General features: G+C 37.9%; 2 protein-coding genes across 5 annotated transcripts in view; one reads left to right on the top strand and one right to left on the bottom strand.

Moving 5' to 3' along the window:
- LOC117824856 (syntaxin-1A-like) overlaps nt 1-5,264 on the top strand; it is a 71,628-nt gene extending 66,364 nt beyond the window's left edge. Inside the window, exons 10-11 of one of the 2 annotated variants that reach the window (XR_004633734.1) lie at nt 187-297; nt 2,173-5,264. Coding sequence is in view for 1 of the 2 variants with exons in the window: in XM_034700343.1 (XP_034556234.1) it covers nt 522-632; nt 2,173-2,250 (189 nt within the window). In the remaining variant the exon portion in view is untranslated. Of the gene's footprint in view, nt 1-186; nt 298-521; nt 633-2,172 lie in introns of both variants that reach the window. The other variant, XM_034700343.1, reaches the window with a different exon arrangement.
- Nucleotides 5,265-5,842: 578 nt separating this feature from the next.
- Nucleotides 5,843-14,321, bottom strand: LOC117825273 (caspase-1-like). 3 transcript variants are annotated; one of them, XM_034701012.1, is made up of 8 exons: nt 10,911-11,152; nt 9,350-9,634; nt 9,143-9,231; nt 8,836-9,012; nt 8,522-8,756; nt 8,267-8,422; nt 8,058-8,167; nt 5,843-7,870 (listed from the first exon to the last, which is right to left on the bottom strand). In XM_034701012.1, the coding sequence occupies exons 1-8, from the start codon at nt 10,915-10,917 to the stop codon at nt 7,766-7,768; spliced, it is 1,164 nt and encodes a 387-aa protein (XP_034556903.1). In that variant the 5' UTR covers nt 10,918-11,152; the 3' UTR covers nt 5,843-7,765. The 3 variants fall into 3 exon arrangements, with proteins under 3 accessions (XP_034556903.1, XP_034556904.1, XP_034556905.1); XM_034701013.1 differs by lacking the exon at nt 10,911-11,152 and adding an exon at nt 14,083-14,321 and having other exon boundaries at nt 7,580-7,870; XM_034701014.1 differs by lacking the exon at nt 10,911-11,152 and adding an exon at nt 9,750-9,929 and having other exon boundaries at nt 7,580-7,870.
- Nucleotides 14,322-15,546: the final 1,225 nt, after the last annotated feature.

Raw genomic sequence — 15,546 nt, 5'->3', positions numbered from 1 at the left:
GTTCAAGTGCATGTGAAAAGTCTATATTCTCTGGTTTACCTTATTATTGACTCTAATGTAGAAGGATTGATTTTTTTTTTTAAAGCGATCTGGGTTCAGATCAGTTTCAATCAGTGCAAAACTAGAAAACACTGTAAAGCATGCATAATAAAAACAAAGAAGCTGAAGAATCTGTCCTTTGTGCAGGGTGCCCTGGTGAACAACATAGAGCACAGTGTGCAGGAAGCTCAGGAACACGTCGATGAAGCGAAGGAGACCATCCCAAAATGCAAAAAGTTTAAAAAGACCGGCAGACGGGTGAGACACAGGATGTACTCTTTAATAAAATGACTCATCTTTTCTTTTTTTCCTCCCTTTCTACTTCCCCTCTTCTGTCCTTCTCACCCTTCCATCATTCTTCCCCTTTCTCTTTCCTCTTCTCCATATGCATCCACTCCTCCTCCTACCTTCACACCTGGCTCCATCTCTCTTCTTCTTGTCTGCATGTCACCCCCACCTCCTCTGTAACTGACCTCTCCCAGGGGGAAATGATAGACCGCATAGAGTACAATGTGGAGCACTCGGTAGACTATGTGGAGAGGGCAGTTTCAGACACTAAGAAGGCGGTTAAATACCAGAGTAAAGCCAGAAGGGTGAGTTACATATGCCAACAACAAAAAAAACAGTGCATGTGCAAAAACATGAAGTGATGAGCATTGTATGTATGTACTGCTGCTGTAGTGTGCAATCAGTGTGTGTGCGCATGCTTATCTGTCATGAATTTTGCATTGAAGCATGTGTGTCCTGACCGTATTTGATGTATTATAAAGCATTGATTTTAAGCCATGGGTACATGTACCTCAGGAGAACTTCTTCAGCAAGGGTTTATACAGTATATACATAAAAACAAACATATAAAACATCTAACATTACATTAGGGAGGCTGATTCAAGGTTTATTTAATCAATAAACTACAACCTGACTGGCGAGGACACAAATCAAAGAGTAGCAGTTTGTTCAACCAGTAGAGGTGTTGTGTAGATTCATCAAGCCATAGACCTAGGCGTTGAAAATAGAATCAATGTGGAAGTGCCAAAAACTGCAGTTCGTCCAGTTGCCACTTGGGGCCGGCTGCAAAAGCCAAGGAATCCCCTTAAAGCTACCATGTTAAAATGCCAAACTTAACAGCAGTTATCATCATGTTTATAGTCTGGTTCAAAATACAGCTTTAGTCCTCGGAGCTCATTCATTTGTTCATACACATTATATGAGTGGTGATATTTCTATAACACACACATCAGAGTTATACATCAATCTAAATCATTAGGGGCATGGCTGAGTTGGCTGACAGGTGGGCACACTGTAGCTGTTTGCCAAGAGGTTAAAAGCTGGACTCAACTCCACCTCTTTGCTTGTGTCTTGGTCAACTGAAAGTTAGGATGAGTCCACTTTTCCAAAACAGCGACCACCATTGTTGCAGCACCTCTTCAAAAACAAATGGGTGATGTCACGGAGACTATATCCATATTATATACAGTCTACGCCAGGGTAACTGATTCCCCTGTGTCTGGTCTTCATGCTAAGCTAAGCTAAACGAATGCCAGCAATTATGTGTGTTGCTCAAAATTTGATCGACCAGTTGAAGAATTAATGGATATTGTTGAATGCACACTAATTACAAAATTGATGAAATCTACTGAAAAAAGAGGCAAAATTTTGTTTTCATGTTAACAATGTCTTGTGTGAAAAAAGTGAAAAGTTGAATAAAATCCACTTCGAAGTCATCCAAAGACAGTAGTTGGATCATGGTATCAATGAAGCCATCTGAAAAAATAAAACTGGGCTACTGTTCATTGAGAGGTTTAAACCTTTGGTTAGGTGAGAGTGATTTCCCTCCCTCAATGAAGACCTGCATTACCATGGAACAACTCTGCCACCTCTTGGTTGATAACTGTAATAGCATTCAAAAGAGGATATTTGTACATCACCCAACTCAGATTCACTACAAGGGTCATCTTCATGGATATCCCCCTTTACAGAAAACATCAGCAATTTTGTTTCTCTCACTCTCTCTCTCTCTTTGTTCCATTCCCTTTTTCCTCGACTGTTTCCTATTTGTACACTCTCATTCAGATATAATCATTGTCTGACGCTTTGTCCTTGTTGTTTCACTTTCTGTTTCCCCCCATCCAGAAGGTGATCCTGATAGGAGGTTGTGTAGCAGTGTGTCTAACTATCCTCGTTATAGCTCTCTCTGTTGGACTCAGTTAGGGTTTCAATAAATTCCTCTACAGCACAAGGAGCGTCCTCGGGTCCATTTCAGCACTGAAATTGTACTATACCCTTAAAATTAAAATTTTGAGAATATATTTTTCTAAACAAAACAGTTGAATTTATTTCAGGAACTAACTTGTATATGTGTCTGATTATGTTGTGATGTACCTTAATATTGATGTGCTTGTTCTGCAGCCTGTTGTAGTGCTCTGCATGTGTTTATGCATACATTGATGATAAAAAGAAATGTGTGTTGAATTAGATAGAAAACATGTTTTGAAGAACACATTCCTCTGCAAAGAGTTAATTCCTTCACAGTCAGTCTCTAACATATACGATGTATTTAAAACTGAGATACCCAGTAATATAAAATTAGTTTCACCTAAACTTTGCCAAATTTTTAACTGAAAAGGAACATCTAAGGAATAAATATATTGCACTTTTACTAATATGTATACTGATCAGCCATAACATTATCACGCATGCTTAATATTGTGTAGCCCCCCCTCTCAAGGTCAAGGCCAAAACAATCCTGACCTGATAAGAACTCCACTAAACCTCTGAGGTGTGGTGTGGTATCTGGCACCAAGACCGTAGCATCAGATCCTTTAAGTCCTTTAAGTTGTGAGGTTGAGCCTTTATGGGTTAGACTTCAAGCATGAACAACTCGATTGAGATCTGGAGATTATATAGACTTACTCAACATCTTACCGAATTTCCCTCCCCGAGATAAATAAAGTATTTCTGATTCTGATTCTGATTCTGATTCTGGTTCTGAACTCCCTATTGTTTTCCTCCAGGCTGCCTTCTCCCATTGCATTTGATATTCATATGCTCATTGTAGGCGTTGGAAAGGGGTCAGCATGGGCACCCTGACTGGTCTGAAGCTACCTCTAATGCACTGTGTGTTCTAGCACCTTTATATTGGAGTTAGCATTAACCTTTTCAGCTATTCAAGCTCCAATAGCTCTGTTGGACCAACCTTTGCTCCCCACACTGAGCCTTGGCTTCCCATGCCATAAAAGCACAAGATAAGACTTAACAGAAAATGCGTCACTTTGTGTAATGTGTCACCTTGTGTTTTCTATGGCATATATTTGCACACACAAGTCAAAGAGAATTGTCTGACTTTTGCTTTCAAAAAGTTGACAATAAAGTTATCTTTACCTTTATGACCCTGTTGGCAGTTTTCCTTCATTGGAGAACTTTTGGGAGGTTGTTATATGTCACAGTTTCCTGCTTCAACTGCAAGTAAAAAATGTTCACATATTCACCCTGCTATCATGTGCCAGTGTTATAAGAAAATCAATGATATTCACTTCACCTTCCAGTGGGCATAATGTTACGGCTAATTGGTATAGGTATGTTCAATTAAGTTAAACTTATTTCAAGAGGAGGCTACACGTGGACAGATTTTAGAAGAAAACCTTTTTGATGTTGCCATGAAATAGCACCAAAATTGAAGCTTCATATAATTTCCACAGTGACGTCAATATACAATTCAGATTTGTGGCATTTATTGTTGAATTTGTTTTGAACAAAGTGCGGGAAACAAAAATCTTACTCCATTAAAATCCTCGCTGACATAAAAGTGACACTCTCCACACTGTTTTGTGTTTTGCTACTTGTGTGTGTGTGTGTGTGTGTGTGTGTATTGTGTCACACAGTAAAACTAATATGTCTAACATGTTTTCCTCTGCTTTCTATGCTGCCTTGGATATCTGTAGAAGAAAATTATGATCATTATATGCTGTGTGATTCTGGGCGTTGTTGTTGCTTCCATCGTTGGGGGAACACTGGCCTAAACCTCAACCACAGTCACAATAACAAACACAGCCACACACACAACAGATTTACATTTTCAGTGTCCTGTTTTCATGGATGCAATCTATTAAATGTTAGCACAAGGTGTGCCGCATACTGTACGACACAATTTACACTCAGTGTACCGGGCCAGAGGTGTTTCCGCATGAGTTGCTATTTTGTAAATGTGTGGTGCTGCAAACTGTTTATCTGAGTGTTGAGTATTGTCAACGGTATGATATTCCTAAAAGTGGATTCTTGAAAGACAAAGATGCTAAACGATATGTAACACTATACTAATACATTCCAACTTCCAAATATGACGCTTATTCTGCTGTAATGTCTATTTTGTGTAGTACAGGCAAAGTGACGGGCTGCTAATCTGCTGTGATATAAAAAGCCACGTTATCTAGAGAATTGTTTATTCTTCACTTTATCTTTTTACTTTCTCTCTCTGATGTCCTCTACCTCCTTTCAAAAGTTCTGCATGATTTTGTTTGCTGTAAAAAGGTAGTGTTAATTTCTGTTGCAAGGGGGGGAAAGACATTATTTCCAGTTGGTTTATAGAGTAATCACAACTGCCAATCATCTCCCGTAAACTACATCCGCAATGCCACAGTACTTCACTTTATCTGGCCTTACCAGTTGTGCAGCATTTCTGATCTTTGCTCCAGTGTTGGGTGAATGTGTGCATGCAGTAGTGTGTTTACTCGTAGCCACATGTTTGAATGTGAATGAGTCGTGAGATGAGAACATGAGTGCTTTATAGCCACCTGTGTCTTTGTTTTGTATAAAGTGTAAACTGATATAAAGCTCTCTAACACTGCCAGTATGTTCAAATCAGATGTTCTAATGGAGTCTAGTCTGGTTGGATTGATTATATAGGTCTGTAAGTGACAAACTCTTGTTTTCTGTCTTTTTCTAAGCTTTAAACAGAGTGTACTTTTGTGTCATGCTACTTTTATGTTTTATTTTTTTAATTAAGAGTGAACTTGAAGAGTCAGTGAAAGCATGAACTCATGTAGCCCTCTAACAGACTCTCATATTCATTATCTGACAACACGTCAGACATGCACAAACTGCAACCATGTTACCATGTCGCCTACTCAAATTGTTGCCTTTGTGTTGTAATGTGATGACACTGTTTTATAAGTCTGATTTCACTTTGTTTCTGTTTTGCTTTTTCAAGTAAAGTTTGTCTGAAAAAGTCCCGTTCAGAGTTGATGTGGTGTTTTGCATAAGCACGAGGTATGCCCTTTTAAAGGAATATTCTGGTACTTTTCTACCAGGGTCTAATTCCCATAATAAGAACTGTGGGCCATGATAACTTTTGCACTTGTCACTTGTTGTTTAGCCACAAAAGTCCTGTATTATGAATCCTACTTAAAGCAGTTCAGTGTACTTGTAATGCAGAGACAAACTTCTATTTGTACTTTGCCGCTATAAGCGAGGTACGTTTATTTATAAAGCACCATTCATACATAGAGCTATAAAATATGTTAACATATTATGAAAATACTCCATTATGACTACAGGTCCTGCATGGAGAATGTTACTGAAGTACAATAAGTGTTCCCAGAAAATATGTTTTAAGTGCACAAAAAATAAAAGTAAGTTATTTACAGAATGAGCCCTTTCAGAAATGTTTCTATAACAGTGTATCAGATTCATTTATTTACAATTTTGCCACTTGTTTGTGGTTGTCTTTTTTTTAACAATTCAACAGACTGTTGAGTTTTAGGACCAAATATATATTTTTATATAAAATATATACAAACCAAGTGAATAGTAAGAAAGTGAGTAAAACTTTATTTATGCAGCCCTTTTAAAACGTTTGGATTACAGAGTGCGTCACATGCATAGCAATAAAAGCAGTCAACTCAAAATCAAATGTAAGTATCAAAAAATGGTAAGTCAAACAAACAAAGCAATACAAAGCCAGAAAACTGGAACTGAGGGGGATTCTGAGCAGCTTGATAAACTCTTAAGATTTAGCTGACCTGATGGATTGAGGAAGTTGCACGATCACCTTTTGTTATGGTGTTTAAGCAGAGGATGGAAAAGGGTCTTGGTTACATGATTGCAGCTGACGAGGAGTGGAATATGGAACAAGGAGGTCAGAAATGTAATTTGGAGCAAGACTATGTAGACTTATTTTTAATTAATCTTAAAATAAAATAAAAGTATAAGAAGGAAACAAAGGGTAAATATGTGTGTATTAAAGTCTTAAGACCTGTAAGGAGAGCAACGTTTGCAATATGTCTTAGCTACAGGAAACAGGATTTGACAAGCTTAGTAATATGATGTTTAAAGATAATTTGTTGGTTGAAGATGATAACAGAATTTTTAGCAGAATGTTAAAAATGTGCTTGAAACTGGCCAGTAAATTGTCCAACAGCGGTGGTGAAGGTTCCTGGTCCCATCAACAGTATTTCAGTTTTGTGAAGAGTTAAGAGGGAGGAAATTTAGAGACACCTTTTCGTGGACAGAGGCAAGGAAATTACCGATAGAGGACAGTTGATTCAGGTTATTGGTTTTAAATAGATTTGAGTATGGGCAGCATATATATATGTCATGATAGATATTGGAAACCGGCTGTACAGATTACCAATAGGAACAAAGTAGGTCCATACTGCTGTGTAAGTAGAAACTGGTAGAAAATCTTAACAGAAGCATTGTGAGCATAGACTGTATATATGATCTCTAAATATATATATAGTCTATGATTGTGAGTTGCTGTACTTCGCAAAGTTGAAGTGACGTGGAAATTAGAGCAAGAAATCACTGCAACTTTCAATAGCGAAACAAAGAAGACCACACTGTCAAACATTAAAGATGTACGTTGAAAGCATATTTTAAAAGTGTGGATCATATCATCAGACACCTCAACATTAAAGAATCATCAGTCCTGCTCATACAGGCATCAATAAATGTCATTAAAAAGTAAATAAAACAACTATTTCAAAATATCTGAAGTGCTGAATGTTAAGTGTCCCTGCAAAAAGAGGCCCAATATTTCACATAGGGCAGAGAGTGGTATTTCTATAGCAGTGGCTCAAGCACCGCTTAAAATTCATACAATACGTGAGGAAAAGTTTAAAAGAAAGGGTCTTTTTCCCTTTAATATCATAAAAAACTAAAGTGATTGTCCTAGATTTGGCTGGCATGCATGTTAAAAAGTGTAAAAAGTGTGTCACAAGAACATGCTTTAACCCTCCTGTTATGTTCATTTCTCTGGAACAGCAATTCTGTTCCAGGGTCAATTTGACCCAGGGCATATTCAATTATCCAAGGTTCAGAACCCCAAAAATCCCAATACACATTTTTTAGAATCTAATTTTTACTCCATTACTAACCATTTAAATCAAGATTTGGTCGATTGGTGTTCTTTAATTCTCACAGATCATGGTTCAAAGAGGATAACTCCCTTGTTTTTCATTAAAATTAATCTTAAAACTTTGTGTATAATGTACATTGGAAAGCCCTAAACATAAATACAATAGTTTTGCATGACATAGATTTTTGTTTATTTTATTTAACATTGAGATTTTTTTTTTTTAATGAAGTAAAATTATTATGAGACACCTCTTCTGTGACATGCTGCCCAGATTTTTATGCTGTACTTAGCTGGTTGGGAAGGAATATATTCTGCCTAAAAAGGGTCAATTTAACCCGCAACATAACAGGAGGGTTAAGCAAACAAAGCATCTCAGTGGCCTGGAAAAAAGTAAAAGTGCTTTGTTAGAGTGCATCTGTCTTTGGTTGGCATCTGTCTTTTGGACTGAACTGAAAAGTCTTCAAAGAGCTGCATGACCTGTGGGGTGGAAACAAACAGAGTTTAATCAAGAGACCAAAAAACAGGAGCATTATCATTACTGCTAGCTGTGCCTCACAATTGACTCTCTTTGCATTAGATCATTGTAATGGCTGTTAGTAATCTGTGCACTGTTACGCATGTATATTTCACATAATGATTGACAGTGTGTGCTTGCAAAACTTACTCTTCTGAAAAGATCATCAATGTGGTCCGTATATGTGAAAGTGTTGAATACCTTATCCAAATACTGGATCAGAAAAGATCCTTGATCTGTTTGTCTGTATGAGACAGTATCTGCAGGAAATCATACATAAACAAGAAACGTTTCAAGGTTTTATCACATGACATAACTATTCTAATCAATGCAAATCATTGATCATTACGTTAACTGACCAGGAGTGCAGGAGAGAAGAGAAATGAAGTCTTTTTCCTTGTGCACATATCGCAAAGTATCCTCCTCTATATCTACTTCGACAGACTGGCTGTTGACATCATCACAGACCACAGCTGAGTGTCCGTCATCACTAACCAGCACTGAGCCTTGCTCCTCTGAAACACAAGTTGCACACTTTTAATACAAAACAACAACAAAAAAAGACAAGGACTCATGTGATGTTATTGTTGATGTTCAGAGGAGATATGTATCACCTCCCCTGCAGGCCTGGATGATGATGATCTTTGGTTTGTTCAGCAGCGCCGGGCATCTCTTCGAGCCCAGGTGGTTGTAAATGTTGTTGATGGGAAACTCGTCTGGTTTCTCACCACCTAAGTCAACTCCGAGGATAGCTCCCAGTTTCCCATGAGACATGATGACCACAAACACACTGTCTGTTCCTTTGAGTTTTGGATGTTTAGAGAACTCAATGACGGCATCATCAATTGCCTGTGAGGACACAAAAAAAGTCAGTGCCTGTATAAATCAACAAGACATATGTCAATATGTTTCATTCTGTCTTTCATACCTTCCCTGTCAGATTTGTATGTTTCACCACCTCGTATCCCAGAGACTTGAGCAGTTTCTCCATGTTCTCCTCGTCTTTCTCAGCTCCTTTTCTGTTGTACCTCGAATTAGTAAACTTAATATTAGTGATCAGCAGAGCCACACGACTCCTGATGGCATCTTTGGTCACAGGGTAAATCTGAAAAACAGATTTAAAGGAAGATGGTTTAACAAAAATGAACAAGAAGTCTCACTTCTGGCAAATAACTCTGAGTAAATCTTTCAGTTTATACTCTGTGATGATTTTATATATTTCATGAATATCTTACACTTGTATCATCCTGTTTCTCCCTCCAAAAGGTGTCAGTAGAAGGGAGCATCTTGGTCGACCACTCCGGCTCCTGCTGGGGCTTCGAAGCTAAAACAACAAACACTTTGTTCAAAATGATATACTTCTTCTTGAAAATAAACCAGTCTATTTTTAAGACAAGGTCAGTCAGTCACTTTGGATCTAAACTGGACAAAGATAAACTCACCTGGCTGAGCAGGTTGAGCAACAGACAGACCCAAATCAGAGTGAAGGTTTTCATCTCTGCTTTGAAGGTGAGTGATCATTCGCTGGCTGGCTTGGTCTCCTTTTTTCCTCACTGTGTCAATCAGATCTCGTGCCATGTCTGCTGTAGCGCTGTTCTCCTCAAGTATGGAGTTTTTCTGCCCATCGTTTAGGACTTTATCCTCCAAAAGGTCATCCAGGAGCTGCTTGATAACTGTTTTGGTAACCTTGTCCACAAAATTGCGCCTTACACGGGACAGCTCGTTAGCTGGATGAGAGAACATACGACAAAACAGGTTAAGATTGAAAAACAACAGCCAGCCTTACGTGTCAACTAGTTGAAGTTCATAATAAATATTAGATTTATTTTTCACTAATATCACCTGCAAGAATTGCCACCTTGATGAGGTGGAGGAGTATACAGTATATGTCCCTGTGAACCTGGAAGCTGTGTTATGTAGGGGGACAGGTAGGTTGTTCCAGGGCAAATTCGGCCCAGGTGAGGGTCCAGATAATTCAATTGGCCACTGTGATTGACTAAAATAAAACTGTCACAGAGGCTTCCCCTCCTGGAGCTAGAACTTGGTTGGAGCTGTCTGGTGAGCGTTCCCACCACATTTTCTACCCAACCTCTCTTGTTTGTAAAGATAATAATCATACCCATAATAATCACAGTACAGGTACAAATTCAATACCTTTCCATAATTCTATTCTTGCAAGGACCTCTCTATATCACAATCTCTCTAGGGGCTCAGCACCACTAAAAGTCTGTTCCTAAAATCGCCCCTGCTAGATAGAAGAGTCTTTCTTTCTGATGTGGGGGCGGAGGGTTGGCTTTGGTTTATGCCCTTCCTCCTCAGAGTATGGGAAGTAATCTATTCACAATGACTCCCTGCACCCTCTTACGGATTAACACGTAGCCTCATTATGTTTAATCGATTGTATACCAATAATTGCTGTTTGTAATGAACTTAAAAACAGATTTCAGTCAAGAGAAAAACGCTAAGTCTGCATGAGATGAACGCCCGTTTTCCATTCCAGCTCCATAAACCAGCCTTCATATCTCACCAACTTTGAACAAACATTCAAGTGGTAGCTATAGCCTATACGACATAAGCAGATATTACATCAAAATCCCCCTTTCAATACACTTTTACTGGGAATAACAAAGAAAACAAATCTGCTTCATAGTCTTGTACCTACTGTTTTTTCCTTTAACTTTATATTGGATGAACAGAAGAGCAGAGAAGGGCGGACTGAAGCGCCAAAAGTGAAACTAAAGCGTGGCGGTCACAAAAAAAAATGCCCATTTATTGCACATTTTTGGATATGATATGTCATACGGGTAAAGCCAAAATTTAAAAAAACTCTTAGCCTCCATCCCACTCAGATACTCTATAATCTAATGCACAATACTGGCTGTAAATTTAGCTTATGAAGACGTATTGTACATCTGCAAGCTGAACGCCTACTGCTGCAAACACAGTGACCTATTTTGTCTTACCTTGCAAATAGTATAGAAATCATGAAATAGGCCTACTTACCCGCCATTTGTCAAAAATTGTATCTAAAAGTTGTTCAAAATGAAGCCCTCAAGTTATATGTGCACATAAGATGAAGAGTCCTGCTTCCAGCAGCCTGAGGTGTGTGTGCGTAATGCGCACTGGTTTACAGAGTTCAAAATACCAACGAATTAAGATTATCTTTTAAACTCCTTCCTGTGCGAAGAGATGGGTGCGAAGAGCTTCAGTTGTTAACCTCAAAGTAGGCACTTCCCTTACATGAAGCACCGTGGGCGTGACGCAATCGTTGTGTTCTACGTTACATGCTGCTCAAAGTGATCACAAACTTGTTTGTCCAAGTTTTGGCTTCCAGAGCCTTCTGTATCAAAGTGTGCCTGTCTCATAATGATGCTTTTACATTGAAGCACACATATTAGTGAGTATTTCTGATAGGTTACATAAGTGCTGTAGTGGCCATTTGTCATAAAAAAAACCTCAAAGAATAATTAAAGTATTAAACTCAAACTTTAACTAAACTTAATCAAAGGGTCACTGATGCACCGTGGGGATGTGATGTACGCAGGCAAAAGAAGTCTAATGTCCATGCAAAAGTTCAGTGGTTTCCATTGGTTATGTTTATGGCAAGCAAGCAAACGAAAGGAACAAAGAAAAGCACCGCTCCTGCTGCCTCTCTTGCGCTGGTAAAAAAAAAACATAGGCACACCCAGGTGCATGCCGGCCTTCTGCCACCTACCTACCTAAATAAACCTAGGTGCCCACAGTTCCTAATTACCAAAGAAACAAAAACAAACAAAATAAATACTAAATATCCCAAAAAATCTTAATATACTAAACAAATGACTAGCAAAAATATAACCCCACAATCTAACTTAAATTAGTTATAAAAAGAAAAGTTTAGATAAATCTAACAACTAATACTTCTTATTAATTACAAACTAAATAAACAACTAAATACAAAAAATAAGCAAATAGCTCCAACAAGTGCATTCAACTCATTGCATCTAAGATTTCTGATACAGATTTTTGGCTTGTAATTAAATAGTGTTTTTTGTGGTACTGGTATAGAAAAGATGGTAACACTTTATATAATGGCACACATTTTTTTGAGAATTAATGCTTTATTCATGTTGAAGTAATGCATGACTCATTATGCATTCCTGTATGATTTAATAAGGGGTGCACTATTAATTCCTGTTGTTCACCATGAACTATTGATCATGTCTCCATGGCTTCATGTAATGACAATGTGTTTAATACATCATTAGTTAAAGGTATGTAAATGAAAAGTGACTTCAGACATCAATTCATGTATGACCAAATTTGCTGGACATACAAGGGGTGTTTTGAGGACTATACATGTAAATAGCGTCTCAGATTATATTTCTAAGCTTCATATTTTTAAGAACATACTCAATGATGGGTGTTAATATGGATCCAAATACATTAAATTTAAAAGTAGCAATAGCACACAGTGTTGAGATACAGTACAATGTTACATGTGTGTCTAAAAAATCCCCAACAATAAAAAAACAGAGCATGTCGTTTCAATTTGAAAAGTGTTGTATATATTTTGCTAATTTAAGGAGCTTCTCCAATTGAGAATGTCACAATTTGAGGATATCTTGTTTCCATCTTGTGTAATTCTCAGGTACATTCTGACCAAGCCATTCAGAGCAGCCTGCAGTCTCATCCTTGGATTACTCCAACACATGCTTAACTCACAATTTCAACTTGGCTGACCACCAGACAGACCCAAATCAGAGTGAAGGTTTTCATCTCTGCTTTGAAGGTGAGTGATCATTCGCTGGCTGGCTTGGTCTCCTTTTTTCCTCACTGTGTCAATCAGATCTCGTGCCATGTCTGCTGTAGTGCTGTTCTCCTCAAGTATGGAGTTTTTCTGCCCATCATTTAGGACTTTATCCTCCAAAAGGTCATCCAGGAGCTGCTTGATAACTGTTTTGGTAACCTTGTCCACAAAATTGCGCCTTACACAGGACAGCTCGTTAGCTGGATGAGAGAACATAAGGCAAAACAGGTTAAGATTGAAAAACAACAGCCAGCCTTACGTGTCAACTAGTTGAAGTTTATAATATATATTAGATTTATTTTTCACTAACATCACCTGCAAGAATTGCCACCTTGATGAGGTGGAGGAGTATACAGTATATGTCCCTGTGAACCTGGAAGCTGTGTTATGTAGGGGGACAGGTAGGTTGTTCCAGGGCAAATTCGGCCCAGGTGAGGGTCCAGATAATTAAATTGGCCACTGTGATTGACTAAAATAAAACTGTCACAGAGGCTTTCCCTCCTGGAGCTAGAACTTGGTTGGAGCTGTCTGGTGAGCATCTAGTTCCCACCACATTTTCTCCCCAACCCCTCTCCCTGTAAAGATAATAATCATACCCATAATAATCACAGTACAGGTACAAATTCAACACCTTTCCAAAAGCAATATAATCCATCTTTAATGTTTGTATATATATATTGTGGTGCAAAACAAAAGTTATTTAGTATTATTGTTGTAGATAGAAATCTAAAATGAAGAAAAACTAATTATTTTCAATGAAATTTTTGGTTTAGCGGTAGGTTCCAATTCTTGCATGGACCTTTCCATGCTTATGCCCTTCCTCCTCAGAGGTGATCTATTCACAAATACTCCCTGCACCCTTTTAAAACGTAGCCTCGTTGTGTTCAATTCAATATCAATACTTGCTGTTTGTAATGACCTTGAAAGAAGATTTCAGTCAAGAGAAATATGCTCAGTCTTCATTAGCTGAACGCCCGTTGTCCATTTCAGCTCCATAAACCAGCCTTCATAACTCACCAACTTTGAACAAACATTCAAGTGGTATAGCCTATACGACATAAGCGGATGTCTCACATTATGTGTAGATATTACATCACACTTCCCCTTTCAATACACTTTTACTGGGAATTACAAAAAAGAAATCTGCTTCATAGTCTTGTACCTACTGTTTTTTTTCCTTTAACTTTATATTGGATGAACAGAAGAGCAGAGAAGGGCGGACTGACGCGCCAACAAAGTGAAACTAAAGCGTGGCGGTCACAAAAAATGCCCATTTACTGCACATTTTTGGATAGCAAGCTGAACGCCTACTGCTGCAACCACATAGTGAACTATTTTGTCTTACTTTGCAAATAAGTATAGAAATCATGAAGTAGGCCTACTTACCCGCCATTTGTCAAAGCTTGTATCTAGTTGTTCAAACTGCAGCCTTCAAGTTATATGTACACATAAGATGAAGAGTCCTGCTCCCAGCAGCCTGAGGTGTGTGTGCGTAATGCGCACTGGTTGGGATGACAAAAGTTCACAATTCCAACTAGTATAGAATTAGTTTAAAACTCCTTTCTGTGTGAAGAGACGGGTGCGTATTAGAGCTTCAGTTGTTCACCTCAGGCACTTCATTTACATGAAGCATGATGGCAATGGCGTGACGTTACAGGCTGCTCAAAGTGATCACAAACTTGTTTGTTCAGGTTTTGGGTTTCAGAGTCTCCTGTATCAAAGTGTGCCTGTCTCTAATGCGGCTTTTACGTTCAAGCACTTATATCAGTGAGTATTTCTGATTGGGTACAATAAGTGCATTTAAGTAATTCAATCTAAGATTTCTGATACGGATTTTTGGCTTGTAATTTATAGTGTTTTTTTGTGGTACTGGTATTGAAAAGATGGTAACACTTTATAATAATGGCACACATTTTTTTAGAGAATGAATGCTTTATTCATGTTGAAGTAATGCATGACTCATGATGCATTCCTGTATGATTTAATAAAGGGTGCACTATTAATTCCTGTTGTTCACCATGAACTATTGATCATGTCACCAAGACTTCATGTAATGACAATGTGTTTAATACATCCTTAGTTAATTAGTTAAGGTATGTAAATGAACAGTGACTTAATACATCAATTCACGTATGACCAAATTTGCTGGACATACGAGGGATATTGTTCAGAGGTGTTTACAGCAAGTTGAATAATTACATCACTAACAAACCAGAAAAAGATTGCTGACATTTTTTTAAAACGTATATATTTAATCAAATAAAACTACTTGCTTACATAAAAGCAATGTCTCTTAACACTTATCACATCATAATAAACCTTACCAGGACTTTTACTCTGCCATCAACTTATGGTAAAAATGTTACACTTACGTCACCATGACTAATTTAAAAACTTTGGACTGAAGCTCTTATCTTGTGTCAGGGTTTTTTCTCAAGCATTAGCCTTACACACTCAACAGTGTTCCTGTAGGGTGACATTAACTTTCTGTTTAGGTTAACAGGCAAGCAAGAGACTTTTAGGAGTCAATGGAAACTGGCAACATAACAGTCCTTTAAAGAGGGTTTGAAGGGTTATTTTGTAAAAAGAGTGCATATTTTTCCTACTGCAAAGGGTAAGTCTCATCATCATTATTTGTAGTAAACAGTGGTGGACAAAGTACACAGCTAAATTACTTGAGTCAAAGTATTGATCCTCCTGGTCATATATTACTCCAATAAAAGTGAAAGTTGCTTGGTCTAATTATTACTTGAGTTAAAGTACTGAAGTACTTGCTTTTAAAAATGCTTAAGTTTTCAAAGTACTGCTTTAAAAATTTGAAAAATATATATATTTTCACATTACATATAT

Source organism: Notolabrus celidotus, chromosome 14 (genome assembly GCF_009762535.1).
Source record: "Notolabrus celidotus isolate fNotCel1 chromosome 14, fNotCel1.pri, whole genome shotgun sequence".
Classification (NCBI taxonomy): domain Eukaryota; kingdom Metazoa; phylum Chordata; class Actinopteri; order Labriformes; family Labridae; genus Notolabrus; species Notolabrus celidotus.
This window is presented reverse-complemented; position numbering and strand designations above follow the sequence as displayed.

Bases quoted from the DNA above. Each gene is read 5' to 3' on its own strand.
- LOC117825273 (XM_034701013.1), bottom strand. The intron at 8,757-8,835 runs GTATGAAAGACA...GTGTCCTCACAG, and splicing joins ATACAAATCTGACAGGGAAG to GCAATTGATGATGCCGTCAT. The intron at 8,423-8,521 runs GTGATACATATC...CTTGTGTTTCAG, and splicing joins CATCCAGGCCTGCAGGGGAG to AGGAGCAAGGCTCAGTGCTG.